The 27,756-nt window shown below is 46.6% G+C and overlaps 2 protein-coding genes across 5 annotated transcripts; one reads left to right on the top strand and one right to left on the bottom strand.

Moving 5' to 3' along the window:
* Window positions 1-324: 324 nt before the first annotated feature.
* Window positions 325-14,678, bottom strand: LOC146358134 (glycine N-acyltransferase-like protein 3). Of its 2 annotated transcripts, XM_084803896.1 has the most exons (6): window positions 13,822-14,678; window positions 8,193-8,330; window positions 7,589-7,696; window positions 7,179-7,296; window positions 3,425-3,545; window positions 325-2,151 (listed from the first exon to the last, which is right to left on the bottom strand). In XM_084803896.1, the coding sequence occupies exons 2-6, from the start codon at window positions 8,268-8,270 to the stop codon at window positions 1,749-1,751; spliced, it is 828 nt and encodes a 275-aa protein (XP_084660022.1). In that variant the 5' UTR covers window positions 8,271-8,330; window positions 13,822-14,678; the 3' UTR covers window positions 325-1,748. The 2 variants fall into 2 exon arrangements, with proteins under 2 accessions (XP_084660022.1, XP_084660031.1); XM_084803905.1 differs by lacking the exon at window positions 7,589-7,696 and having other exon boundaries at window positions 1,070-2,151; window positions 13,822-14,168.
* A 55-nt stretch (window positions 14,679-14,733) lies between these two features.
* On the top strand, window positions 14,734-27,729 carry POLD4 (DNA polymerase delta 4, accessory subunit). Of its 3 annotated transcripts, none has more exons than XM_084803937.1 (5): window positions 14,734-14,859; window positions 16,581-16,709; window positions 17,944-18,051; window positions 22,755-22,866; window positions 23,996-27,729. In XM_084803937.1, exons 2-5 carry the CDS (start codon window positions 16,613-16,615, stop codon window positions 24,018-24,020), a joined length of 342 nt encoding a protein of 113 aa, XP_084660063.1. In that variant the 5' UTR covers window positions 14,734-14,859; window positions 16,581-16,612; the 3' UTR covers window positions 24,021-27,729. The 3 variants fall into 3 exon arrangements, with proteins under 3 accessions (XP_084660063.1, XP_084660044.1, XP_084660053.1); XM_084803918.1 differs by having other exon boundaries at window positions 14,734-14,929; XM_084803927.1 differs by having other exon boundaries at window positions 14,734-15,088.
* Window positions 27,730-27,756: the final 27 nt, after the last annotated feature.

The following is a 27,756-nucleotide window of genomic DNA, read 5'->3' as shown; positions in this document are numbered from 1 at the left end:
TGCGGACGGGCTGCCTCTGTGTTCACGTGGTCTGTGGTGGAGTTTCTAGGGATGCTGTGGGCGTGTCTGCTGTATTTCTGCCATTTTGCTAGTTTTTCTCCGTGTGTGTTTCTCCCTCTGCTTCTGGGCTTAGCAGGCAAAGGATTTGGCAGCTGTTCTGCCAGCATATCAGTGGTATATCTCCAGACTGTTGTAGGGTAAGTGCAGGATTGCTCAATAAGGTACATTATTTAAAAGAAGTGAGAGTTTGGAAAACAGCTGAAACATCTAAACTGACTGAATATATCCACTTGAGAGTAAATAGACAGAGCATAACTATTTTTAGGAAGCGTTCATCACCTTTTATTTATATTTATAAAAGAAAGATAATTATAGCAGTTGTCAAATTATTTACTGTATGTATTATGGTATTCAGATTTTGGTGTTGCTATGTGTATAGTTGGGGATATATTCTCATATTTGTCATATTTTCTATATTTGTATTGATCACATTATTTATAATGCTTATGTATGTGATATTTATGTTAATATTTACTATAATGTCAGTTATAGATTGTTGTAGATTGTAAAATTTTGCTACATTTGATAATAAAATAAATATATCCTGAGACTTTGCCTCAGAATTCGTGATCTTCATTGTCTGATAACAGATGAGGAGGCCTTTTGGTGGCAGATGGGAGTTGGCTTGATAAATCAGACAGCCCTGCTTCCCAGAAATATAATATAGTAGTCAAAAGCCTTTGCTTTTGCCTTTTTGATCTGATATTCAGTTTAGTGGATGCTGGACTGGACGTTGAAAGCTGTCAAGTAGAGATAGGCCCACCGCACTTTTACTCAGACTTCCACTGTAGTCCTGACAAGGCTTGGCTATGCAAGCATACATCACTGGATTAGGAGGTTAATCTTTACAGTCCCATTTACTCCATGGCAGGGAATAGCCCATCCTTTTGGTGGGCAGGCAGCCTTCCTTACCAGTACCACAAAGTTTTCGTTTTTCAGATGGGAGAAGGTTTTCCAACTGTTTCGGGAACCAAGCCAGGGCATCAGAATGCACAACAAAACATGTCAAGGGAAATTATCTTTATTATATCATTAGACCCCTGCTTCGGTGGTTGATCATTTTGGATGTTCGGTGTAATGTGTCTGAACTGAAACATAAAAAGACTAACGTATAAGAGAGGCTCAGGAAAGGCCAGGATGGTGGGGAGAGATGGGTTGCAGGGAGGGAATAGTACACCGTGGTACTCTAATGGGGTTGCCAGCTACCCTGGAGAGAAGTGTGCAAAGCTTCCTTGGCTCAATGCTATGTCCTAGCTCAAGGTTCTGCCTCCCTGGCAGATATGGTCATGGTTCAAGATCTCAAAAGATCTCAGATGATGAGTTGAGGCTGGCAGTGGTGATAGTGGGATTATGTGTTTACATTAGTGGGTATAGGGTCATGGTATATGATTTTGTTTAGCGCCTAAAATAGCTTGGTATTGTACAGAATGAGAAACGTCATGAGCCCTGCCTTCTGGCTTACAGTCTGAAGGTATACAAGACATATTAGGGTGGGAAGGCAAGGGCATTAAAAAGAAAGGAGAATCACTTGGGATAAGCCAAAGTGAATAGCTGTCAAAACAGGCAGGTGGAGGGGTCTCGCTCTCTCTCCCTCTCTCGTTCAGAGTGCTGCTGGAGTCCAAGATGTAGGGGAAAGGTTGTAGTGGGGCCAAATAGACTGATTGAAAAGGCTTCTCTCTACTTCTCTGCTAAGCTGCAGAATGAACACAGATATGACACAACTCAGGTAATCTCTGTTTGCCCTGTTGTTCTGCCAGATTCTGCATATAGACATTGTCTAGGGCAACATTGCCATACACAGGGTAGCCAGCTGCATGGAGTTGCATGGCCAGTACCCTGCCTACCACAGCTGAATAGCCCCTTCTGCGGTGTGATGGAAGGGTGTAGCTATGTCCAATTGCACCAAGAGGATCCATGATGGCCCAGCTGATAGGCTGACCATTGGTGTCCAGGATGCAGGCACTGGGGAGGCGTTGTAACATGGTGGCAAGATACCTATGGCTTTGTTCGTTGCTCCCATACGGCCATGTTTCATTCAGCAGATCAGCGTGGGAGCTATTCAAGGAGGAAAGTGTGAAGCCGGGATCTAGCCTGGAAGAGCAAAGAGGTGAACATAAGGGAGAGCTGAACATAAGGACCCAAGGATTACTTTGCTGGATCATACCAAAGTTCCATCTAGTCCAACATTCTAAGGGTGGCCAGTCAGATGATCGAGCATTGCACCCAAGCACGGTAGATCAGACCAAAGGTCTATCTAGTCCCACACTCTAAGAGTGGCCAGTCAGATGAGGTGCTCCCAACCAGGGGAGTTGTTTACCTCCAGCGTCATAGGTATTCTTTCTCTTTACAATAGATTCCATTCATGGTGACTATGGTCCCAACACAGACTAATCTTTCTTTCACCTAGCTGTAGTGGTAGGGAATGAGATGCAATTATTTTCATTTTTGGCTTCAGACCTGTGTCAGAATAACTGGCCTGTGTGGAGGAAAAAGGATATGGAATTCAGGGAATATAAGTCCCATACTATAGGCCAGCCCTAATGGGAACCTCTTCCCCTTTATGGGCAGTTTACTGGGGGATCCCAGGGCTGAATGGTCCTCGGTAGTTAAAGGGACCCTTGCCTTCCCTCGGCAGATCTGTGCTTGGCTTCCTCTGCCAAACTTCCTATGGCCTCTTATGGTGTGGTGCTGAATCCTGTTTCATAAGGAACTCGTCATCATGCTGTTGGGTGCCTTTTCTAAAGAGGACTCCTGATGCAAGACTCCTCCTGTGTGACATTCTCTCTGGGCTTTTCTACACAAGTCATCATTCCCACAGTTATTTATCGTGCAGTCATCATTCCCACAGTTATGGGTTATGTTACTATCTAGTTGCACTTCTTTGTCTAAAGAGCACTTTCTGTGAGTTTTTTTTTAGAGCAAAGAAAATGCAGTATTTAATTGTAAAAGGCAAAGAAAACACTTTCACTTGTGTATTTGCGCTATTTAGCTATACCACAGTGCCGCCTAGAGGTTGTATAACAGAAAAGCAGGAAAGGAAATGCTCCTCGTGTCATGCTCAGATCTCAATTCTGCAACAAAACTGGAAGTGGATACAGCTGATTAATAGCCTTGTGTAGAAAAGCTCTCTCTTCCTGGACAAGTCAGTGTCACCTTTGGAAATGCTTCTGCCTTTGGCATTTGGCCGTCATAGCAGTCATGAAAAGGCAAACTAAGGAGCAAATGTCAGGTTTGGCCAAAGGTATCTTGACAATGAAGATTCTCCAACTGGGAGCACCACAGGTTACCCAGTGCCTCAACAACACCACACCCAAAGAAAAGTGTGTGTGTGTGTGGGGGGGGGGGAGGCAAGATGGACACTTACCGACACTCAGGCAGCCTATCTGGTTTGGGGTCCAGGTAGGTAATGTAGGGAGTTGCTGACAACTGTATTTGCTTTGCAGCAGCAACATCTCGGGATACCTCATGTATCCCATCCTGGTGCCCTGCAGAGAGCAGTAAAATATTCAGTCACCAAGAGAAGGGTGTGTGTTCATCCATGCATTTCTGTTGGGAGGATGGTCAGGATGTTGTTAGATGCATATACCTGAATGCCCTTGCTCAGCAGTTCCTATGAGATCCAGACTAGTCATGACACCATTTTGAAGTAAACCGCAGGACCGGTGGTGATCCTGATTGGTATCTTGGTGGGTTGCGTGGCTGGGGTTTTTAACCCTTTGCCCTTGCTATGATTCAGATCTGGATCAGGGGTGGGCATGCCTGCTATTTACATTGGAAGAAGGTTGTGTGCATGTGTGTTCGGGGGGCTGACCTGGATCAGGAGAACAGTGGAGGCAAAACATTAAGCCCTTCACCATCCCGCCAGGCTCCTGATTTGGACTGGGGGCTCTGCACCTCCTGTTCATTTTTAAAAAGCCATCATACAATTGCTAATTGCCTGAATGGTATCAGGTCTAGTTTGGCCTGAGGCACAGCTGCACCCTCTCTGCCCAGAAAAGTCATTGGTGGGAGTGGGCGTGGAAAAAAGAACTTGTAGCCAGACAGCTGATCATATAGCCCACCAGCTAGCCAGCCATCATAGGGTGTTAGACTGGGGGCTCCTTTACACGGAGCTTTTATCCTGCTATTGAGGTTGCTCACTCACGCAAGTTTGCTGGCTCTTTAGAAGACTTTGTGAACCTCTAGGGTGTCTCCTGCACTAAATGAATTACACCCTCTCTGCTTGTGTTCTGCTTGAGTTCCCTCTGTGAAAAGAGGAAAAGCAGCAAGAAGAGGAGTGAGATCAGTGAAAGGTCTGGAAGACTCAGATACAGGGAGAAGGAGGGGGGAAAGGACGCACATGCAAAGGGAGTCCATTGTGATCCTGCATTTAAAATGGAAGCAGAAAGCCCTGTTTTAAATGCAGGATTTTAGGCTGTTGTAGAGATGCTCTGGGTGAAAGGAGATGGGAATAGCCATAATGACCTCATGGGAAGTGTTGGTTGGGGGGACAGATGATGTCCCAAAACAACGCTGAGTGTCAGGAGAGGATAAAAAAAAAGCCCCAATTGAATTGTATTTATTGTTTTATGTAAGCTGTCTTGGGGATCCTTCTGCATCAAAAGATGGGGTAAAAATCAAATAAATATTCAAGATCTCATTGCACTGACTGGATACTAGAGATGTGCACCAGCCACAAGATTAGACTTGGGCCCTGACTCAGCACTTAAAAAAAAATGGCCCAGTTAGGTTCAGACCTATTCAGAGGCCATCCACATTGACCTGGGTACCAAACCCGAGTCGGGATTCAGAAATCCAAGGCTTTGTGCTTCCTATTGTCTATCATGGGAAATAAAAAAAATGGCTATAAACTTTTTTTTCTCTTTGTCAGAATTGGATGACATCTGCCAGCATATTAGCTCCTTAGAAGGGGTTTTTGGTTTTTGTTAAATACTTTTATATGTTGAATTCTTCAAAAGAGGGAACTGCCCCTTCTGAGGGAATCAAGCCTGCAAATGTTCAGGCCCTAAAGTTGCATGAGCTCGTTTCAAAGGGGTGTGAGGGTAGATAGCAACGGTAGCAAGGAGCAGGGATGGGCGCAACAGTGATGCTGCTTGGGCAGCAAAGGGTGACTGTTTGCACCCAGAGAGCAGGTAGAGGCAAGCAGGCAGTGGTGGCTGGAAGGAAGTGGGGGAGCGAGAGGCAGCAGACAGCTGCAGTGGCAGCAGGACTTTTGAGCAGTCCCAGCAGCTTCGCCTCACTCCAGTTCTGAGGCTGCTACCTGCCAGTTCACAGGGCGACTGCAAAGAGGGCCACAACTTGCCATTGCCAACACTACCACAGTTCACAGCTCCATGTGGGGTGGAACAAATACAGGACCGCAAGACAGTGGCTTCTGACAGCACCGCCAACTCCACCGGGCAGGATGTTGGTATCGGATGACCAGCCATCCTACCTGCCTAGTGGAGTCTGTTGAGTTCAGCCACCTGAGGGAGCTTGTGGACTCTTACAAGGTGCTGTGATGCACCACCTTGAGCAGGCTAGCGCTGCCCTCCCTGGTCCAGGCAGCCAAGGAGAAGGCGGGAACTCTGCTGTGGAGTGCAGAGCCACAGAGGATGCAACTCACCTCTGATATCTTGAGGAGCCATGAAGGAGCGCGTGTGTTTCCAACCTTCGACTCTGTCTTTGTTTTTTTTAATTCTGCTGCCCTTGTGGTTTTTCCCATGTTTTGTTTTGCCCACATTTTTTGTTTGCTACTGTCCAGTGGCTTCCTTTTTACTACCTCTTTAGCCAGGGTCAGCACTACTGCTAGACAGAGTGAGGCAGCTGCCTCAGTAAACTGATTTAGTGTGCCATGAAAAGGCAGTAAATTGTTATTTTTTAAAATTATCATTGTAACTGCCATGGAGAGGGAGAGGTGTGTATGGGGTTTTCTGCCTGAGGTACCAGAATAGCTTGACTGGCTTTGGGTACTATACCTCTTCACTGGGGTGGGGTGGGGGGTGTATTCCCCTCCACCTTAGGTAGCGAAGTGTTCTAGGGCTACCTTGTCTTTAAGTAATTCTTATTTATTTTAAATATATATTGACTCTTTATTTCCTATTGCTTTCTCTTGTCTCTCTTTGTCTTCTTGTCATGTCCCCTTTGTTGAGACTTTATTCTTAGCTGAACCTCACCTTACTTCTTGAATTCACACCACTGCCTTTGCTTCCCATTTTCTCTGGTATTCATGACCTCCTAATTCCCCCATTTCCCCTTTCTTGCAAATGTTTGAACGCCGTATGAAAATACATCTCTCCTCCCAAGTCTTTAGCCTTTCATTTCTGACTTTCTCCTTTTGATCCTTCTGTGTGCCTCCACCCTTAATGTGGTCACAGGGCCATCTCAAGGTATTTTGGTGTCCTAGGTGAGGTGCTATTTTGGCACACACACCCCTCCCAGAACACCATGAAATGGGTTCATGGGCACGGGTGGGAGGATTCCTGGGATAATGATTTATGTTTTTAATTTCTTTCTTTAACATCGCAACATTTAGCAGTGCCATTGTACTGTAAGATCTTTAAACATTTGTTTGGAACATAGCATATGCATCTTTTACACTAGTGGCCTTCAGCCTGTCCAGACCCAAGACCCACCTCTGATTCCCAAGTGGCAACATGGGACCCACTTCTACATTTTCAGTTTTTCTTGGCTGTGAACCACTCAAGGTTAGTGAGCTGACTGGTTCAGTTCTCTGCCTCTCATACTAGGTAAAATATTGTGAATTAAAATGGCATGTGGCTGCAGCCTGGACTGGCCAATGTAACACTTTACTGCATGCCAAGCTTTGCCTGGCCAGCAGCCACTATTGCCACACGCACACTACACTGCTGCCCGCCTGGGGGTCATTTGGTGCCCTGGATCTCTTGGCGCCCCAGGCAACCAGCCACTTTGCCTCTCCCTAGAAATGGCCCTGTGGGGTGGTAACTTCATCTAATTACTCTACAGAACCTAGTGTTTGAGGAACTTTAATAATTATGATGGTATCATAATTAGAAGAGGGAATGATATTCCATCTGCCCAAGCTGCAGACCCATCAGAGCAGACAAAGCTTTTAATGAATCTTCTAAATTCTTCCCTTAGAAGAAACTGCCTGTTACCATGGATACGCAAGGTCTGGGCCCAGTTGACGGCATCTGTGTCCAGCAATAGTGTCCGGTACACATCAGGATCCTGGAAAAATGCTGCGTAAATGTTGGAATACACATCTGAGGCAACCTAAAAGAGAACCATAAAGCTCACAGGTAATCTGTTCATTAACATAGCCTTCCTGCCCTTCCTCAAGCTAAGCCAGTTCTCCTACAGTTGCCAACTTTTTTTCTGGCAGGACTCTTGTGCTTAATAGTTACCTGCCACTCAACAATTTTAGCAGGTAAAGCTTTTCCTAAAGTGCAGATCAACTGGTGGGAAAAGCTTCACCTGTTAATTTTTTCCCCATCCAATCTGACTTCAAGAAGACCTCAACACAGTATGCTGACATCTCATATAATGGATCCCGCAAAGCTATTACCTGTCTGCATGGCCGGGTGAGGACAGCTTTGAACTCTGGCCATGAATCCACAATCACTTCATGCCCAACTGGGTTCCCACGGTTTATGTTCATTACTGCACCATGGACCTGTCAAGAGTCACATGTTAGAGCTGCCATGCAGTTGAAGGAGGCAGTCCAAGACTAACGTGTGGGGAGAGAATCAATGGAGTGGTGTCTAATTCATACTCTGATCTGCTCTGTCAACCCCCAGTGTATGTTCAGGTCCAGAGCACATCTATGGTGTGCCTGAGTGAGCACTTCTGACCTACCTCCTGATGAACAAAATTTAGGAAGTCACAGGATTCACGGGGCCATTTCACCCATAATACTGCAACAACCCCAGGTTTGCCACCCACCGTACTCTCAGTAGGGAGTTGCAGCCAATCTCATATGCCCTAACCATACACATGTTTTCCTGTACTTGTTTGCTGCACTAAAAACCCTTAGCTGGGCACCTACAAGAATTTAATGTGTGAATTTGCCCACAGATGCTGAATGTGGAGTTTTGGAATGGTATGAGGTACTGGCAGGAGTCTGGCTCACATCCCGAGTTTATAACCCAGATTACATGGCTCAAGATTACCGCAAGTGCCCGAGGGAGGCTCTTCCTCAGCATCCCCTCCAGTAGCCGCAATTTGGAAGGACAGGATAGAATCAACATGGCTTGGGAGGTGGAGGCTGATGAGCAGGTATCAGCAGAAACAGTGTGGGTGAAAAACACCTGAGAGAGAGAGAGAGAGAGAGAGAGAGAGAGACATGTTCTCTGTGCCTTGCTGTAATCCCCAAACTGGGAAGCATTCTATCTCACTGAAATAACATACTAATTAACCCTTGTGCTAATAGATGCATCTAAGTATAGCTCCTGTGCTCCCAACAGTAAAAGAACGCCCCTCCCTCTGCCCTTCCAACTCAGTGCTCAGTGCAAAGACATTCTCTTATGAACTACTGAAGTTCTGTCACAAGGTCAGCTGCTCACCTCCAGTCAACCAGGTCTTCTTGGTGAGAACAAAAGATTAGGAATAAGAAACCAAAGAAGAAACACAAACCCACTGTGTCTGTGTCTTGTCCCAATAAGTCTCTTTAGGAAGTGCATAGCTCTGGAGGGTGGTCGCTTCATATAAATGTATAGGAGAATGAATGAACCATTAACAGACTTTTGCCTTGGATTGTAGCCAAGGGCCTTGTGGGAAGGGATCCAGATGACACAGAATAATTGACAGAGTCCCTCAATTAAGATGGGATGAGTCTGCTTCTTAAGAATGGGAGATAACTGCTTGTTTTAAGGGAAGCTCCTGCTGGCCCCAGCCTTTTATATGCTGGATGAGATAATGAAGGAGGATGACCCTAGGGTGTGGTAAGGAGGAGGCCAGGGGGCTCTTTCTTGTGCTGGAGATCTGTGCTTCAAACTGGCACAATACTAAGCCCCTGTCCAGGTCAATGATCCTGGAAAACCCCTCTCTAGGAAAAGGATTTTTTGCTTTAGGTGCCTCTGCACTAGCATTGGTTTGTACTGCATTTCACACCCAGCATGTACTAGGGTTAGTTGCTGTATAGACATTTGCTCTAAACTGCTCTGGGGACACTTAAAAATGTCTTGGCTTTGGTTTCCAGAAATATGTGCAAATATTTAATTTTCTTTAGCAAATGCCTTGTTCCGCCCATCTCGGGGTTGACCCCACAACCATTTTGGGCCTGGTGAAGTGAAGTGGTTCACTTGGGATGAACCAAACCATTGTATAATGGCATCTGTGATGAACCAGTTATCAATGATTCTCTTATTACATTTCCATACTGCAGGCCACACTCTCCTTGCCCCTTTTGGAAATGGGTAGAAGGTGTGGGCCTTGCATTTTGGAGACATGTTAAAAACGTTAGGTATCCATTTCACTCTTAGGTCAGTTCAGCTCGGGTTCATTCCTTCACAAATGACCTGCAAATTCTCCTGTGGATCAGTCCTCAGTTTCCTGCCTTATATCCCTCTTTGTTTGTTTATGAATACTAGAAGGAGCATAACAAAGGGTCTGACTAGTTGAAGACATAGTTTGAGCCCTTTTGGTAGTCATGGCCATGGCTTCTTTTGTTGCTGTGCTCAAAGCTCCTTGCTGGGTTGTTTCTCAAGACAGATATCAGATAGTATAAAGCATGCCTGCTACACTAATACATTTCGCTTCTAACAGCGAAATGTCACAGCACTGTTAATTGGAGGAAGGAGGTGAGGAGTGATTATGCAATATGATAGCATGTAGTGTTGGGGATGTCTGTTACTGATTTTTGAAGCTGGCAAGGTCAGGGGCTTCCTCAGGCCTCCTTCCAGATACGAGTGGAGCCCATGGTTCACCTAACCAACACCCATACAGAATAAGAGTATGTCAGGGTTTTTGATGCCATATCCTTGGTAAGCCTAATGGAGGAAATAGTACCTCCAGATGATCTGAAGATGTGTCCTCGAACACTCCTGCATTGCTGCGGAGGATTCTGGGGTTACTCTCAGTTTGTGTGTGGATGGCTAGTCACACGGGAAGCAATGCAAGAGTCACACTGCTTCCCCAATGGCTTGAAAACTACAACACAACGACAGCCAGAACATGAGCAGAATGGGCAAGTAATTCTTCGTCTCCAAGGTGCATCTGACCATGCCAACGTTATGAAGGCACATCACACATTACAAAACTGCTGCTTGCAAGTACCTTCTGTAAAGACATTTTGTACCATAAAGTTTCATGCTTCATGGTACAAAACCTTCATTCTCCCCATCCCCATTCACACAGTTAATGATCTCCCAAGTATTACATAATTTAGTAGCAGTGCCGGTTTTCATGAGGAAAGTTAATGCATTGGAATTTGATAGTTCATTATCTCCATTCTTTTTCAAAAAGGGGTAAAGGTAATTTAGCACGAGACCCTGGAGGTTGATGACATCATGTAAAGGACCCACAAAACTCCATGAGTAACCAGTCTCAATTGCAGGATAAAAGCCTCATGTGGAGAAGTCCTCAATGTCTAATCCTAAGGATTGACATGCTTTTGTGAGTGTGAAAGTTTGAGGCCTACAGAGGCAAAGAGGAAAAAAGATCAGGCTTAGAGGGCTGGGGGTGGTGGTTAGGAGGGGGTATCCCTGAGAGGAGTAGTTTCATTTCCCCAGTTAAGTTTCATTTCCCCAGGTTTGAAACAGTACTTTAAATTTTTGGGGAGCAGGGTATAAAAAGAGAGAGTCAGAAAGACCAGAGCAGTGAGAGCAGAATCAGAAGACCAGAGCAGAAAGAAGAAGCCTAGAGGAGTCTAAGTGCAGCTAGGGTAAAGGAACTTGCATGTTGCAACTTTTATTTTCTCTTAATCCCTTTTGTGTCACTCAGCTCTATTGTGTAAATACCTTTAGTTGTGATTTGCTTGTTTTAAATTTACCAGTAAACTGTTGTGTTAAACCCCAGGCGTCTGGAGAGTCAGTCACCCCACGTCTGCAGCCTAAGCCCCACGTTATTAGAAAGGGAAAGTTCAAAAGAAGGAAGGTGGGACTCTTAAGGAGGCAAGAGATCCTTATGGAGTTCCTCAGGGGGTCCAGGTGGTAAGGGGAACCCTGACAGTGAACATCCTAGCTAATGAGTGCATGAGGGCTGGACAATGCTGGGCGTTCATTCATTGCTTTAACCATTTTGGAAAAAGTCTGAACAAAGTCACGGGGATTTTTCCATAGGTCTATCATCAATCAAAATGGTTCAACTGTTAAGGAGGGGATATGTCAGGGCTGGACTGAGCTGGTGGGGAGGAGCCCAGAGCTGGCATAGTGGCAGGAAGGCCTATTGGAGCAGGGTGGGATAGCAGAGAGGGTGATGCAGAGGTGGAAGAGGAAAGTGGCTGTACAGGGTGAGGCTGGCTTATGTTCTTATCTGAAAGACTGCCTTCTCCCACACGAGCTTGCCCAGGTTTTAAGAAGAGGAAGCCCTTTTCTCAGTACCGCTGCCATCACAGGCACATTTTGTGGGGGTGAGAGAGGGCCTTCTCAGTGGCCACTCCCAAGCTGTGGAACTCTGTGCTGAGGGAGGCTAGCTTGGCTTTGTCAGGGGTGCCTCTGAGTGCAGGGAGTGGGAGAGTAGTTCATATTCTGAACAAGAACTGCCAGACATGTGAGAGGTAGTTTCCCAGGCTTGTCCAGAGATGGCTAGGCAGATTCCTCAGGTTTCAAAGGTCCAGCTGGACAGAGAGGGCCCCTCTTCATCCCCCCCCCCCATGAAAGATAGCGAATAGGGAGAGGTGGGCTTTGGAGAGTCTGAATTAATAGACGCCAGGCACAGATGCAGAGCCAAGAGAAAAGTGGCCAGGGAGGAACTTAGACAGTCTACCCGATTGGCTTGGTGTGAACAGCTGTGCTTAGAAGCCTCAAGAGAGAGAGAGAGAGAAAGAGAGAGAGACCTCCCCCCACCCCTTAAGTTAGGCTAGTGAGCCCACCTTTCTTTCAAATGGCTGGCAACTTTCGTAACTATCTTTTGAATCCCCTGAAGGCATTTCCTTTGTAGACTGAGTCACTGAGAATTTACATCCGTATGACCCTTTGAAGTAATGGATTAAAAGCTGTAGACTGAAGCCTCTTGTCTGTGTTTGATTCAGCATTTGAAGTTCAGTGGGGGCAAAAGGAATCCTGACAGGCTCCTTCTCTGTTGCCCTTCTGCCAGTAGGCAACAGTGTTTTTATTCAAGCAGACCTTTGGCATGTAAGCTGGTCTGCTGGGTTTGAATGCTGTTTTTATTCTTTCATTGTTGTGATTTTTAATTGTTTTTAATGTGTTTTTTTTGTTATTGTTTCAACCAATTTATTATAATAAAATGTTGGTTTTTACTATTGTTAGCCACCTTGGGTACCATTTTCTTGGTGGAAAGGCAGGGTATAAATCAAATAAATGAATAAATGCAATCCTATTTGTGGGAGTCCCATTAAACTCAATTTTTAGTTTAATGGGACTTACTCCCTGATAAATACATATCAGATTACACTCTAAAAGTTGCAATCCTATACATACCTAAAGTTGCTATCCAATACACACTTACTTGGAAGTAGATCCCATTGAACTTTATGTTTCTTACTTCTGAGTAGACATGTATAGGATTGCAGTGTGTGTGTGTTTTTTCCAAACATGACACTAATGGCACTTCCACACTAGGCATTTAATGTGGACTAGCCATGCTTTGTTCACTCACTTTTTACAGGGTATCTCTGGGTGCTTCCAGATGGAGGGGTCCTAGTGCTAATAGGCAAAAGGCATTTTGAAACTATTCAGTCTTTTCTTCCTTAACAGATTTTCCATGGTAAGAAAAAAGACAGAAATAGTAGTGAGAAAACATGGGAGGGTTAGGAGAGAAAGATGACAACATTTGGACACCTCCCCCCCTAAAATTCCATCAGTGTGACAGTGCACTTGTGCCATAAAAGCCTCATCTGGAAGCACCCTGTATGGTGTTGACATCAAATTTTTCTTTGTGTTTCCCCCATGCTCCTTCCATTGCAGAAAATAGGACTTAAAAACAAAATCCTGGAACAGTAGTGTAATCCCCTGAGGCATAGATTGCCTTTGTGTTACTCGTTCACTTTTTTAAAAGAAGTGTGGTTTTGACATATGCAGTGACAGATAGGGCAGGTGAATCTATCATCATTTTGACACATCTTCACTATTACCTGCCTGGTCAGTGTCATTTCATCACCATGCTTATTTTTAATAAATCTTTCTTTTCATTATTTAAAACAAAATATTAAAATATTAGTGTAATGCTACACATGAAAAAATGTTATAGCAGTACTTCAAAAATGACTGAAACCCTCCGCTGTCTTACTGGACACCATTTTAGCAAAATGTTTATTTTTAATTAACGCTAAAGCACCTTTTTGGATAGATCTATCTATCTATCTATCTATCTATCTCAGTACAATATCACTTAAATGAAAGAGAATTATAGCACTAATCTAAAAAATGAATTTAAAAAACCCTGCTACCTTTCCTGTCCTCACCATTTCAGCAACATGTTCCCCCTCCCCCGTGCAGATTTGCCCTAAAACTTAATATTTTTTACAAGTGGTGAAAGTAATCGGACAAAGGCACTGAAATAAGTAAATGCTTCAGCCCAAATTAAACAATTCCTTTAAAAAAGCATATTGAAATAAAAGTTTTTTAAAAAACACTGGCTCAGGTGCATTGTTAGTCTCACACCCACCAGACTATGTTATACCTTCTGACGTGGATGGAAGTGGAACACAGTGTGCCCATACAGAAGCGCTTCCCAGCCCCAGGGTGCTTCCAGACGGAACGTTCCTAGCGTTGCAAAATCATTTACTGGTCCACTGCAACCCGAACCGCAATCGACTTTGTACAAGGCGAGGGCTTTAGCGATTTGTGTGTTGGCTACCCCAGTGTGGTTCCGATAAGAATCTCCCCATCCCACAAAGTGCGCTGGGAGATCCAGCGGCTTTTCAGAAAGTTTGATATTCCCCTCGGCACCACGTTCTCTCCCTTGTTGGAATCTTAAGAGCCAAAGTACGCCTTACGCTAACCGAGCAGCTTACTCCTTACTCTGGTGTAAGCACACACGGCCCCAGTTCGGATCGAGAGGGGAAGGTAAAATCCCCTCCCCCGTGGGAGGGATATGTGTGTTAAGGAAAGTCTCCATTGGAGTCGAGACTCAGCTCAACACCGTGCGATTAGGGTAACATGTAGTTTGGCCCCCAGGAGAGAGGGAGAGGGAGGTTTCCCTTCATTTGCATTGAGCTTCTTAGGAAACCCTTGGCGCGCCACCAACCTCTACCCAGGAGCTGTAGGCAAGCAGCCCCGACCGAAAACGCGTAAAAATGATGTCTTTGTTTTTATATAACTTGCGCAACTGTGGTGGAACAAGATTCACGGCCAAGATAAAGCAACGTATTTCTTAAAGGAGCGCGTAAAAGGTTAGCTGGATCCTCTGTCGGCTTCAGTATCGGTGCCGGGGCACAATAACGTCGCGTCCCACAGCACGCGCCCGTTCCGAGGGCGCACGTAACTCGGGGAGCACCTCCCGCAGCGGCCTTCCTCCACGGCCCCCGCCTGTAACGCAAAGCGAAAGCAGCTCTGCCATTGGTTGTTACAGAGCAACAGCAACGACGACGCCAGGCAGGCGGGGAGCTCCGCACCCCGCGGGGCGGCGGAGTCTGGGGCACCGGCAGCGGGCCGCGCGAGGAGCCCCGTCGCGGCCCCGAGACGTTGGGGGCATCGCTGGCCCTCCGCGCCACTCTTGGTAACGACGCGGGACGCCGCTGCCTCCGGCTCGCGGAGCATTTCTTCCGGGCTGGCCTGCTCCTGCCCCCGTAAGCGAGAGCGGCTCAGCGCCCCGAGCAGGGCCAGCCGCCGTCCTTCGGTTTGCTCTTTGCCACCAGGCATCCGGGCCAAGACGCCAAAGGAATCACCTAGTGACTGGAAAAGGGAGAGGGGCCTTCCCCGGGGCATCGGGGCAGGAGGCTGACATGGTGTGTGTGTGTGTGGGGGGGGGAAGCTGGCCACCGGGGGACCCGGTTGCCAGAGCACGAGCGTTTGTCCCGAGGGGGTAAGAGGGAGGGAGTTCCTTTAGATCCAGTCAGCCTGGCCTCCGGGGGAGGGTTGGAAAGGTGAGCTGACGGTAGGGTTGGGAGCCGGGGTCCCGCAGTATGTTCTCGATGTCTGGATGAGGAGTGCCAAATCCTGCACTCTTTTCATGGTCGCACAAGGACGTAGAGTCCAGGATAGGGGCTGAGAAGCATTCTGCCTACTCTCTGACCAGGGAATAGGACTCTGCGCTGCCCTGGAATCGGACCCAGAATCTTTCAGCACCAATACACAGTCCTGGAAAAATACAAATGAATTTATAAAAGGAGCAGGATCTCTGAGCATGTGTGGAATGCCTTTCCCTCCCCGGTAAATAAATTTAAGGTGCGATCCTAAGCATGTTTGGGAATGCTGGGAGTTGCAGGACTTCTGTCTAAACATGCATAGGATTGCGCTCTTAGGGCATATCCTAACTAGATAGGCAGGAGAGGCACTGGGGTGGGGGGGATTGTTCCCTCCGCGGCTCTCCTGCCTTGCTATTTTTCACTGGACAGCCATTTTCAGCTGTCTAGTGGCGAGGGGGCCGACCGGGAGAAGCTGCTGCCATGCAACACATAGGATGTGTCATATGCGCGGCTCCGCTTTCCCCGCCCCAGAATGCCCCCGGAACGCCCCTTTGTGGTCACTCTGCGCTCCTCTTCTGAGCACGGAGGATGGGACTTCTCTGCATGAGAGCGGAGGTCAGTTTTCCAGGAACCGACCTCGGAGTGTGGGCTCCAAGGTCGGTTCCTGGAAAAGAGTATATCCTATGGCCCTCCAGGCGGTGTCTAGTGGCCATAGGATTGCTCCCTCAGGCACTTGTTTAGGGTTAACATGTTTAGGGTTAGAGCTTCCAGGTGGAAGTATGCCACCAAAGTAGGAATGGGCCCAGACACCTCTCTTTTTAGTAATTTGGTAATTCTGGTAGGGGCCGCGGTGGCTTAGTGGTTAAGACGCTGAACTGCAGACCGGAAGGTCGGCAGGACAGCAGTTCGAGACCCGAGTGCTGTGTGACGGAGTGACGGAGTGAGCTCCCGTCTTCAGTCCCAGCTCCTGCCAACCTAGCAGTTAGAAAGCAAGAAATTGCAAGTAGATAAATAGGTACCACCTCGGCGGGAAAGGTAGCAGCGTTCCGTGCACCTCAGTGTTCAGTCATGCCGGCCACATGACCACGGAAGCGTCTTTGGACAGCGCTGGCTCTTCGGCTTAGAAACGGGGATGAGCACCGCACCCTAGAGTCGGACACGACTGGCTGGGGACACCTTTACCTTTACCTTAATTCTGGTAGGCAGGAGGAGATGCATAGAGTGGTTTTGGCAGGACAGAGGTGAAAGCCTTGCCCAACGCTGGCAGTTTGCCGAAAAGTCTGTGTTTCTCTTCATATCTTATTTGGAACAGCCTGTAAATGCTCTCCGGCATCCCGTGGAGCCATGGGCAGGAAGAGGCTCATCACAGACTCTTTCCAAGTGGTGAAGAAGAGGAAAAGAGGTAGTAAGGAAGTACAGAAGGCTCAGAGCCCACCCCATGGTGAGTATTTCTAAGCTGGATTAAGTGTCCTGACTAAGCACATATCTTTCTTTGTTTGCCTGCTATCAGTCAAAATCTGAATATATTTTAAAAGTTCAGGAGTTATAGGTCCTGATAATATATTTATATTTATATTTAAATTTATTTTAAATTTAAAATAAAAATTAAATTTAAAATAAAATTTAAAATTATATTTAACTATATAAATATAGTTATTATATATAAAACTATATTTTAAAAGTTCAGGAGCTTTGGTGGGGGAATAGACCAGTGCCCCTTTTGAGCGGCACAGGACCTCAGTTCTTATGAGCCCCTGTCCTAGTAGGTGGCCTGTGTGTGTGACTTGAGCGAGGCAGTGGCACAGGCCTCTTGCTTCTCCAAAGCTGCTGGTAGGATTTGCAGTTAGTATTAGGGGCACACAATAAATGTAAATTATCATTAGTAATTAACATGCTTACTGCTTGATTAGCTAAATTAAGTTTTTACACTAGAGGTATTACACGAGTGATAAGCCCTGGTGGAAGAATATATACAGCCATGCTCCTCTGTAGAAAGTTGTGCCCATCTCCCCCTTTTTTTTCATCCCAGCCTCCTGTTGCTCTAGAGATGAGCCTGGTGCACAGGGGGATGCCTCACATCAGCTCTACGGTACTAGTGATGATTTAGGTGGTCTCTGCATTTTGCATGGGCTCTGTGAACCACCAGCATATGAGAAAACTTGGTGATGATGTGGGGGCATTTCCACATTAAGTCCTTGGGAACCCTGAGTTACTGAAGGAATAGAGAGCCATTACTTTGGATTAGGGTATGCAGGGTGGCTGTGGACAAATCATACCCTCTTCCCCACTGTATACATGGGAATATGTATGTGTCTCACAGGATGAATGAGCAAAGTCTTTGCAAATCAATTGAACGATATAAACTAATACAAAAATGAAATGCACAAGGTGGAGACCCCCCCCTTTTCTGTATGTGACATGGAGAAGAGCATTCACAGTCAGCTGCAGGATAACGATGCTAGTGCTACTGTAGCCTTGTTTGGGTGTTCTCAAAGTGTGGGTGGAGACATGCAGAAAAACATGGCCATGGCTATTTGGATTATACAGCAGGCCAGAGAGAGCGAATAGCATTGGTTAAGGAATGATGTGAATGCCATCCTGGGAACACATTTCAAACAAGGGAAACCAGCCAGTGCCACTGGCAGGGTGATGCTAATTCATTTATCTCTTATCAGACACAGCGACAGTCCAGGCAGAGTCTCTCCTACAAGTTGCTGCACATCCAGAACAGCTGGAGCTGCTGAAGCAGTTTGACCTCAGCTGGCAATATGGTCCCTGCACGGGTAAGAACTTCCAGTTCTTCTGCTACTAAAAGTAAGCCCAAATACGCATCACTGCAATGAATGCATGGATCTCCCCTGCCCTGCTCTTGTTTTTCTCCATGCTGAATTTTAGATTATAAGCGTCTTGGGACAGGGACTCCATGTACTTTGCAAAGTGCCATGCACTCATAGAATCATAGAATCATAGAATAGTAGGGTTCGAAGGGGCCTACAAGGCCATCGAGTCCAACCCCCTGCTCAATGCAGGAATCCAAGTCAGAGCATCCCTGACAAATGGCTGTCCAGCCTCGTCTTAAAGGCCTCCAGTGTGGGAGAGCCCACCACCTCCCCAGGTAATTGGTTCCATTGCCGTATTGCTCTGACACTCAGGAAGTTTTTCCTGATGTTCAGCCGGAATCTGGCTTCCTGTAACTTGAGCCCATTATTCCGTGTCCTGCACTCTGGGATGATCAAGAAGAGATCCTGGCCTTCTTCTCTGTGACAACCTTTCAAGTACTTGAAGAGTGCTATCATATCTCCCCTCAGTCTTCTCTTCTCAAGGCTAAACATGCCCAGTTCTTTCAGTCTCTCTTCATAGGGCTTTGTTTCCAGTCCCCTGATCATCTTTGTTGCCCTCCTTTGAACCCTCTCCAGCTTGTCCGCATCCTTCTTAAAGTGTGGTGCCCAGAACTGGACACAGTACTCCAGATGAGGCCTAACCAGTGCTGAGTAGAGGGGAACTAGTACTTCCCGGGATTTGGAAGCGATGCTTCTATTAATGCAGCCCAAAATAGCATTTGCCTTTTTTGCAGCCACATCACATTGTTGGCTCATATTCAGCTTGTGATCGACGACAATTCCAAGATCCTTCTCGCTCGTAGTGTGGTTGAGCCACGTATCCCCCATCTTGTAACTGTGCATTTGGTTTCTTTTTCCTAGGTGCAGAACTTGGCATTTGTCCCTATTAAATGCCATTCTGTTGTTTTCTGCCCAGCACTCCAGTCTATCCAGATCACTTTGAATTTTGTTTCTGTCTTCCAAAGTATTAGCTATCCCTCCCAATTTTGTGTCATCTGCAAATTTGATCAGCATTCCCTGCACCTCCTCCTCCAAGTCATTAATAAAAATGTTGAAGAGCACTGGGCCCAGGACTGAGCCCTGCGGTACCCCACTCGTTACCTCTCCCCAGCTTGAGAAGGTCCCATTGATAAGCACTCTTTGAGTCCGATTCTGTAGCCAACTGTGGATCCACATGATCGTTGTTTCATCTAGCCCACTTTGAGCTAGTTTGCTCATCAGGATATCATGGGGCACTTTGTCGAAAGCTTTGCTGAAGTCGAGGTATATGATGTCTACAGCATTCCCACGGTCTACAAGGGAGGTGACTTGATCAAAAAATGAGATCAGATTTGTCTGGCAGGACTTGTTTTTGACAAATCCATGTTGGCTTCGAGTAATCACGGCATTGATGTCAAGGTGCTTCCAGATGGATTGCTTTATGATCTGCTCCAGAATTTTCCCAGGGATTGATGTCAGACTGACTGGTCTGTAGTTCCCAGGTTCCTCCTTTTTACCCTTTTTGAAGATAGGGACAACGTTAGCCCTCCTCCAGTCATCTGGCACTTCCCCGGTCCTCCATGATTTCTCAAAGAGAATAGACAGCGGTTCTGAGAGTTCTTCTGCCAGTTCCTTTATTACTCTAGGATGCAGTTCATCTGGCCCTGGAGATTTGAACTCATTCAAAGTAATGAGGTGTTCCTTGACCATATGCCTGTCGATCTCAAGCTGCAATCCTGCCCCTTCAGCCTGTACTTCGCCTTTGCCAGGGGGGTCATAGACCCTCTTTTGGGAGAAGACTGAGCCAAAGTAGGAATTGAGCACCTCTGCCTTTTCTTTGTCATCTGTTATCATTTTGCCATCCTTATTTAATAGCTGAACCACCATTTCTTTCCTCTGCCTTTTACTATGCACGTAGCTGAAGAAAGCCTTTTTGTTGTTTTTAGCATCCCTCGCTAACCTCACCTCGTTCTCCGCTTTAGCCTTCCTGACGCCATCCCTGCAATTCTGTGCTACCTGCCTGTACTCTTCCTTTGTTACTTGGCCTTCTTTCCACTTCCTATATGTGTCCTTTTTTGTTTTCAGGTCATCCCTAAGCTTTTTGTGAAGCCACATTGGCTTCTTCTGTTGTCTTCCACCTTTTCTTCTTGTTGGAATTGTTTGTGATTGTGCCTTGAGAATTTCCTTTTTTAAAAGTTCCCACCCATCTTGGACTCCTTTTCTTGCTAGCATTGTTTGCCATGGGACCTTACTGATCATTGTTCTGAGTTTATTAAAATCAGCTTTCCTAAAATCCAGGGTACGCGTTTGAGTACACTCGGCTTTTGCTTCCCTTAGAACCAAGAACTCAAGTACAACATGGTCGCTTTCCCCCAGAGTTCCTGTAACTGCTACTTTATCCACTAAGTCATCTCTGTTGGTTAGGATCAAGTCAAGGATAGCCGATCCTCTAGTTCCTTCCTCTACTTTCTGTAGGAGGAAGTGATCCGCCACACAAGTCAGGAATTTCCTGGAGGGGCCATGTTTTGCAGAATTTGTCTCCCAACAAATATCGGGGAAATTGAAGTCCCCCATTACTACTACATCATGCTTCCTTAAAACATTGGCTATTTGCTTTTCAAAAGTTTCATCCTTGGCTTCTCCTTGATTGGGTGGCCGGTAGTAGACTCCGACCACCAGGTTCCTTTTATTCTTTGCTCCATTTATTTCAACTCAGATGCTCTCGATGGGGCTACCAAGCTCCTCCTCCTGTATTTCTGTGCAGAGATATGTATTTTTCACATACAGTGCAACCCCGCCTCCCTTTCTGTTCCTCCTGTTCTTTTTGAACAAGTTATATCCTTCAACTGCTGTATTCCAGTCATGAGAGTCATCCCACCAAGTCTCAGTTATACCTATCAAGTCATAATTTCCCTCTTGTATTAAGAGTTCAAGTTCGTTCTGTTTGTTTCCCATACTCTGGGCATTAGTATATAGACATCGAAGACCATGTGCTTCATAGTCTGGCTTTCTTCCTACATGTGTCTGAAGACTATTATTGGGCGCTATCAGCGCTGTTCTCTCCATTGCAGTGCATGCGCCTACGTCCATTGTTACCCCCAACATTACATCTCCCTTCCCCGTAGGATTCAGTTTAAAGCCCTCCTGATGAAGTTCTTCATGCTGTGGCCAAACACATTCTTCCCAGCCTTTGTGAGGTGCAACCCATCCCTAGCCAACAGCCCATCTTCCAGGAAGTATAGCCCGTGGTCCCAGAATCCAAATCTCTCTCGTCGGCACCACCTTTGTAGCCAGTCATTCACCCGGAGTATTTTTCGTTCCCTTTCTATCCCTCTTCTAACTACTGGAAGGATGGATGAGAAAACTATCTGGGCCCCAAAGTTCTTGAGTTTCCTTCCCAAAGCTTCAAAGTCTGACGTGATCTCTTCGTAGCTCCGCTTGGCGCTATCATTTGTTCCCACATGGATGAGAAGAAAGGGATACCTGTCAGTGGGCTTTATGAGTGCAGGTAACCTTTCAGTCACGTCTCTAATCTCTCCTCCCGGGAGACAACATACCTGGCGAGTCCACGGGTCTTCGCGACATACTTGGGTCTCGATCCCACGCAGCAAGGAGTCTCCCACTACTACCACTCTTCTCTTCTTCTTCTTGTAGGCCTGGGTTTCATCGCCTCTGTTTGACTGACCTTCAGCCTCTTGCTCACTCTCATGCAGGTTCCCCTGTGATTCTTCCTCTGCAGGCTGTCCTCCAGTCTCATCTGCAAGTACCTGGAATCGGTTCCACAGCTCCACCGCTTCCACTGGTGCAGAGTGGCGTCTAGTTCTTCTTCTCCTAACTGTCACCGTTTTCCAAGGAGTATCCTCTACTCCATTTTTCTTCTCCTCAGCATTTCCCACTTCTGCCTCATCTTGCTGTTGCTCTTCAAGCTTCTGGTCTTCCCTTTGCTGCTGTAGTTCCCCCATTCTGTCCAAGAACTCTTCGTGTTCTCTTATTCCCCGGAGGGTTGACAGTTGCCGCTCCAGTCCACTTACTTTTTCCTCCAGCAGCGTGATCAACTTGCACTTGTTGCAGGTGTAGGCCATGTTGTTCTCAGGCAAGAAAACAAACATGGCACACACCTTGCAGGTCACCACCACTGGAGAGTCTTGTCCTTCCATAGCCCCTTTTCCCTTTTTGTGTCTAGCTTTGTGATTGTTCTAGACTAGCCTGTGCCTGCTCCTCTACTCAGTAGAGGTTAAAAGCAGAGTCCCACTGGTGTGGAAGTGTGTGTTACAAGACAAATAAATGGGAAAAAGTTAGTTAAAAAAAAAAATGTTAGGGGCCTCCCCCTTGATCTCCCCTGTTGAACTCCCCTGGCCAACTCCTGTTTGCTCCCCCTGTTCGCTCGCTCTGTTCGCTCGCTCTCTGGGAGCTTGCCTGCTTCTGTAGTCCCTGGACCAGCTGGAGCAGCTTGCTCTGCTCTGCTCTGCTCAGCTGGGAGGCGGGAAACAGCCTCACTCCGATGATGCCATTTGAATAACAGCAGTAGCACACCCACAAAAAGGAAAGGGACTCATAATTCATTCTCAAGCTTTCTCAACTGCAGTAGCTTCTCACCACTTAAGGAATCTGGTTGGGAAGCATCGTTGACACATCACCTCTGAACACACACTTCATTTTGCAAACAGGAATCACCCGCTTGCAGCGCTGGGAGAGAGCAGACTTGTTGGGTCTCAGCCCCCCGGCCACAGTGCGGGAACTGCTGCTGAAGCACAACAGGGACCCCGTTGTTATTTACAGGTTAGTATAGACATTCTGCTTCTCTCCCTTGCAGTCCCTGAGTGAAAGGAGTTGTTAAAAGTAGAAGGACCTGTGTGAAAGAGCAAGACTGGCTAGATTGGCAGTGTTGGGCTATGGCAGCGCAGGGCAGGTAATGTCACCCTTTAGGGTCTGGACAGCTTTTAATCACAACTGTACAAATGGGCAGTGACTACATCTTGAGAGGTGAGACTCGATGAATTGGAGCAAATGGAATGATGTTGTGAACGACAACAAAAGAAAAAAACCCACAATTCACCTTCAGGGATTAGAAGAGGCGAGGGGTCATTCATGGGGGAATAGTCAGTTCCCCTTTCTTGGAGCTCATGCCAGGATCTGTCATAGAGGCTTTAATGGCCACATCAGGGTAGAAAGTCCTAGTGGCAAAGATGATCATGGATCCCAAGCAAACTTATAAAGATACCAGCATCAGCATGCATGTTGGGAGATTGAGCCACCCTGCAAGTACGTCACTACTTTGCTTCACCCTTTGCTGCAGTTCCAACCCAATGCATTTATCACAGCCCCATTTGAAGAATAAGTGAGCACTGAAGCCTTTTTTCCCTCCAATTATTTTTTATCAGCCTGAGCAGTGAATACTCATACTTCCTCCTTTAGAAAGTTCAGAGCAGCTTACATGGGGCTTCCCGTGATCTCCCATCCAGGCACAGACTAGATCCATCCCTTCTTAGCTCCAACACTGCTATAGCAGTCGGTGCTCCCAGAGCTGTCAGCACCCAGCTTTAACAGGGATTTCAAAGGGTGGAAAAAGCTCAAACACTAACATAGATCAATCCATCAAGATTCCCCATTTATCCTCTCTCTCCCTCCCTCTCTTTCCCTTCTGGGTGTTCATTTCCCGCCTCATCTCCTCCTTCCCTCTGGCCAGGAACTTGCTGGCCCTGAAAGCTGAGAGTCGTGGGACAGTCCGGCTCCAGATGGATCATTTGCTTAAGTTGACCATAAAATTGTGTCTGCCCCAAGGCCACCGTTCTGGCACTGGAGGGAGCCTAGCCCATTCCAGCTGTTTGGCACAAAGGTGGAGAGGAATGTCAGATGCCAAAGCAGGATCCCCCAGAAAGTAACCGTGCCCCACATTCCTCCCTTGCAGCCTTTGGCATGAATACGACCTCTGAGAAGAGCAACTGGTGGCACCCCAGGCCGCGAAGGAGCCCCTGCTGCTCTGGCGTGATCGCTTCCCGGAGAATTCCCTCATTCCTACAGCGGACGTTGTTTGGTGGTGGGAGGTAAGGGCCCTGGAAGATGGCCAAGGCCTTCCAGCTGGCCCCCAGTCTTGGTTCTGGCCTCATCCTGTCCGCAGCCAGCCCAGGGCTCTTCCCAGGAACAGCTTCTGCCACTGGGATCGAAGAATAAAGGCTTCTTTGGAGCACCGAGGGGGTCTAGGCCGAGTTGGGGGTGGGGGCTGATTTGTGCCACTTTGCTGGGCTAAATCACAAACCAACCAAGATGAATAGCTCTCAGTACCAGCCTTGATGCAGCATTTCATTTTATTTTGGTATTATATTTTAAAACTAGTTTGCTTTTTATAATTGTCATTGGCTATGATGGATTGACTGCATGCTCCAAGGGATGCTGAAAGATGGAAATAATTGAGTCTTACCAGGATGCTGAACCAGTTTGAGGTGTGTGTGTGTGTTTGTGTGGGGGGGAATTGCTCCCACTGGCTGGATGGTATCAGTGGGCATAGTCACATCCACTGATGTCATAGCCTACTCCTGCCCATTTTGTCTTTCTGTGTATTGAGAGGCACAAAATTCTGTGCCCCTCTCAGCAGGGAGAAAGGGATTCCTGCCCCGCTGAGGAACGGAGTTTTTAACTTTATGCAGCGTGTGCCCCAAGGATGGACTTAAGTGGTGCTCAGAAGAGTGGCCACTCCTTCCGGTGCTGGCCATGTGCTGCCCGCATACCTGTGGGGATCCCTCCAGGGGTCTCACCCCTTGGAGGACCCCAAGAAGGCTCCGTGGCTGGATGTGGAAGCACCACAGGACAGATTAGGCCTGCGGGCTGGAAGTTTCGCATCCATGATCTAAAAGCACTAGGAAAACAATCTCATTACATGCTGTAAAATGCAGTGTCCCCCCTTCTTTTCTCCACTTAACTTGTGGGAAAAACAAGACACTGGAACCAGTTTCAATCCCCCTCAAGTCATTTTTTCCAGTTCACAAATTCAATACACTTTTATTGCCAGTTCTCCTAGCAGCTGAGAAAGTACTGTAGGTAGGCCTGAGCTAATGAAATTTAAACCCTGCTACATAGCAAAGGCAAACTCAAATGGGTTGGAGGGCCAAAGTCCACCTCAAGATGGCTGGAGGCCACATTCAGAGTATGTTACCAAAAAAGTCCTACCATCCCACAAGTTCCCTACCAAAATCCCTTCACCAGCACCACCACAGATCCACCCCAAACCATACCCCCACCTCTGTGGGCCTAAGCATCCCCTGGAGCTCCCCAGTATCTTAGTTCTTTCCTCATATGCCACTCTTGCTCTCTAAATTCCTCACAGCTCAAACAAGTGCCCTCCCATCTAAACATCTAGGTTACCCAAGTGTCCTTTCCCACTGTCCAAAGGTCATCACCACTCACCCCACATCCTGTGCTGGCTGCATATGCTGGTAAATGTACGAATTTCCTGTGTAGATGATGTACATAGGAGAGGCCAATTCTGAGGCATGCATTAGCAGCCAACTGGCAGGCCAGCCCCTTTACCCTTCCAGGACAACTGTTAGGGAGAAAATTTTGGCTTCTCTGACACTGTTTCCTGCACAGATGCTAAGTGTGATGCCTGTTAAACTGAATTGCGCCTTCTTCAGTCTCAAACCACTTAAAAGCGGTTTCAGCTACTAGCTAACATACAACGTAGAAAGCTGAAATGCAACCTGTCAGATGGCCATCTGAAAGTACCCAGTTTCTCAGCAAATGTTTCATTAGGTTATCCATGAAACTTTAAAAACGCCAGTGCTCCAAGGTTGGTTCCCAAAAAACTGCCCCCTGCCCCCTCGTAGGAGGCGCGGTTTTGTCCCCGAGAAAAGGGGGCATGCCTGGGGGCGAGGACAGTGGACGCGTCAGTACTGCGCTTCCTATGCGCCAGCCAGCCTCCCTATCCCCACCCGCTCCAAGCTGCTCTGGCTAGACAGCCAAAATTGGCCATCTATCTGCAAATGCAGGGCGGCTGGAGCGCAGAGAAGATCCCCACTGCGCTCCACCCGCCCTGCATTGGATAGTCGGTTGCTTCTGAGTTTGGAGGCAGCCAACTGCCCCCATAGGATTGCACCCTAACCCATCTTTCCAACCAAAACAGGCACTCAAGATTTACTAATGCAGATCACAAGCAAGGAATAACCTTTTACTAATAATAGATTGTGTTCTTATTGAAGCCTTTTGCCAAAGTCTGAACTTCAATACAGGCTGTATCGTGGATGCTCTTTTCTTTTCCCACCTCACCACTCAATACATCTGGAAAAAGTATAGGTAATTCTAAATAGCACCAAATGTGTGGAGAGGGCCCCTTCAGTTCCATCAGTTGAGAATGTGCAGTAGAACTTTCCATCAGTTGAAAATGTTCAGCACAAAAACTTGCCCTCCCCTAGTCTTCCTGTTCTTTTATTATTTTGATTTATTACTTTTATGTCCCACCCTTTTCCCCTCTTACAAGGAGCCCAAAGTGGCTTACATGATCTTCTTCCGCTCAATTTTATCCTTACAACAACTCTGTGAGGTTAGACTGTGTCAGTGGCTGGCCCAAAGTCACCCAGCGAGCTTAATGGCCAAGAACCTGAATCTACCAACTCCTAGTCTAACACTCTAGCCACTATATCACACTGGCTCTTGAGGTTATACCCAAACTTTCCCAACTCTACATCAGTTATTCCACTATCGTAAAAGCCAAACCCACCAAAAGAAAGAAGTGCTTTCTTCAGCAGGAGACACTAAAACGTGGCAGTTCCTGTCCAATTATGCTAATATGAAATGAGCTGTATAAATTCAAGTGATTAAAAGTGTTATTTCCTGGAGAACATACATGTTTTTTATGAGGTCGTATGTCTGTTACTGGAAGCATAGCCAACCAGTTATGAGCTTCGAATCCCTTTAAGACTTATTTGCCCGTGTTTGTGTGTGTACTGTTTGTGAAAGAGTTGTAACCATAGAATAAGATTAGGGTTATGGTCATGTACCAAGATGGTTGTCAGTTCTGGCTAACTGGAATTTTAAGGGGCTAAAACTCTAGCTAGAAAAGTGAAGACTATCAGACTGGTGGCTAGCTACTACTGAAGATAAGGACTGGATGATTCCAGAAGGCACAATCAGTGCTAACCAAGTGTTGAAAAGGCTCATAGACTTTACTTCTTTCAACATCCCCTTGCTTCTATCACTTTTTGAGTAGTGCTAAGTAGAGTATGTTTTGAGAGTGTGTCACCTGATTCCTCCTCAACTAAGCACCCTCTTTAAGGTGACAGATGAAATGGAGGTTTCGTTATACTTATTGTGGGCCTGTGCCAATAGTAAAAGGTGGAAGAAGGACACACATTGCTTGCTCTTGAATATCAGGATGCCACATTGCCTGTGCACCTGATAAGAGATGTATAGAAGTAATAGGTGCTATGTATGAATTCATTTTCCAGTCAGTAGCAACATTTTCCCCAAGTGTGGATCTGATAGTAGTTAATTCCTTAACAAAGAGTTCGATAGAGTATGGTTGAAATACTGAAATATGTTGAGACATAGCTAAGAGTATGCAGTTGCTGAGACAGAAGACTCAGTTATTGGCATCATGAATTTGGGTCAATTTCACCAAGTCATTTATTCCAATTAAATGTATGGAAAAAGCTGGTTTTCTGATCTTTAAAACAATGG

This window comes from Heloderma suspectum, chromosome 1 (genome assembly GCF_057233095.1).
Source record: "Heloderma suspectum isolate Gila_16-S chromosome 1, 16-S_ref, whole genome shotgun sequence".
NCBI lineage: Eukaryota > Metazoa > Chordata > Lepidosauria > Squamata > Helodermatidae > Heloderma > Heloderma suspectum.
Note: the sequence above shows the minus strand (reverse complement) of the source record. Positions and strands in the feature narration are given on the sequence as shown.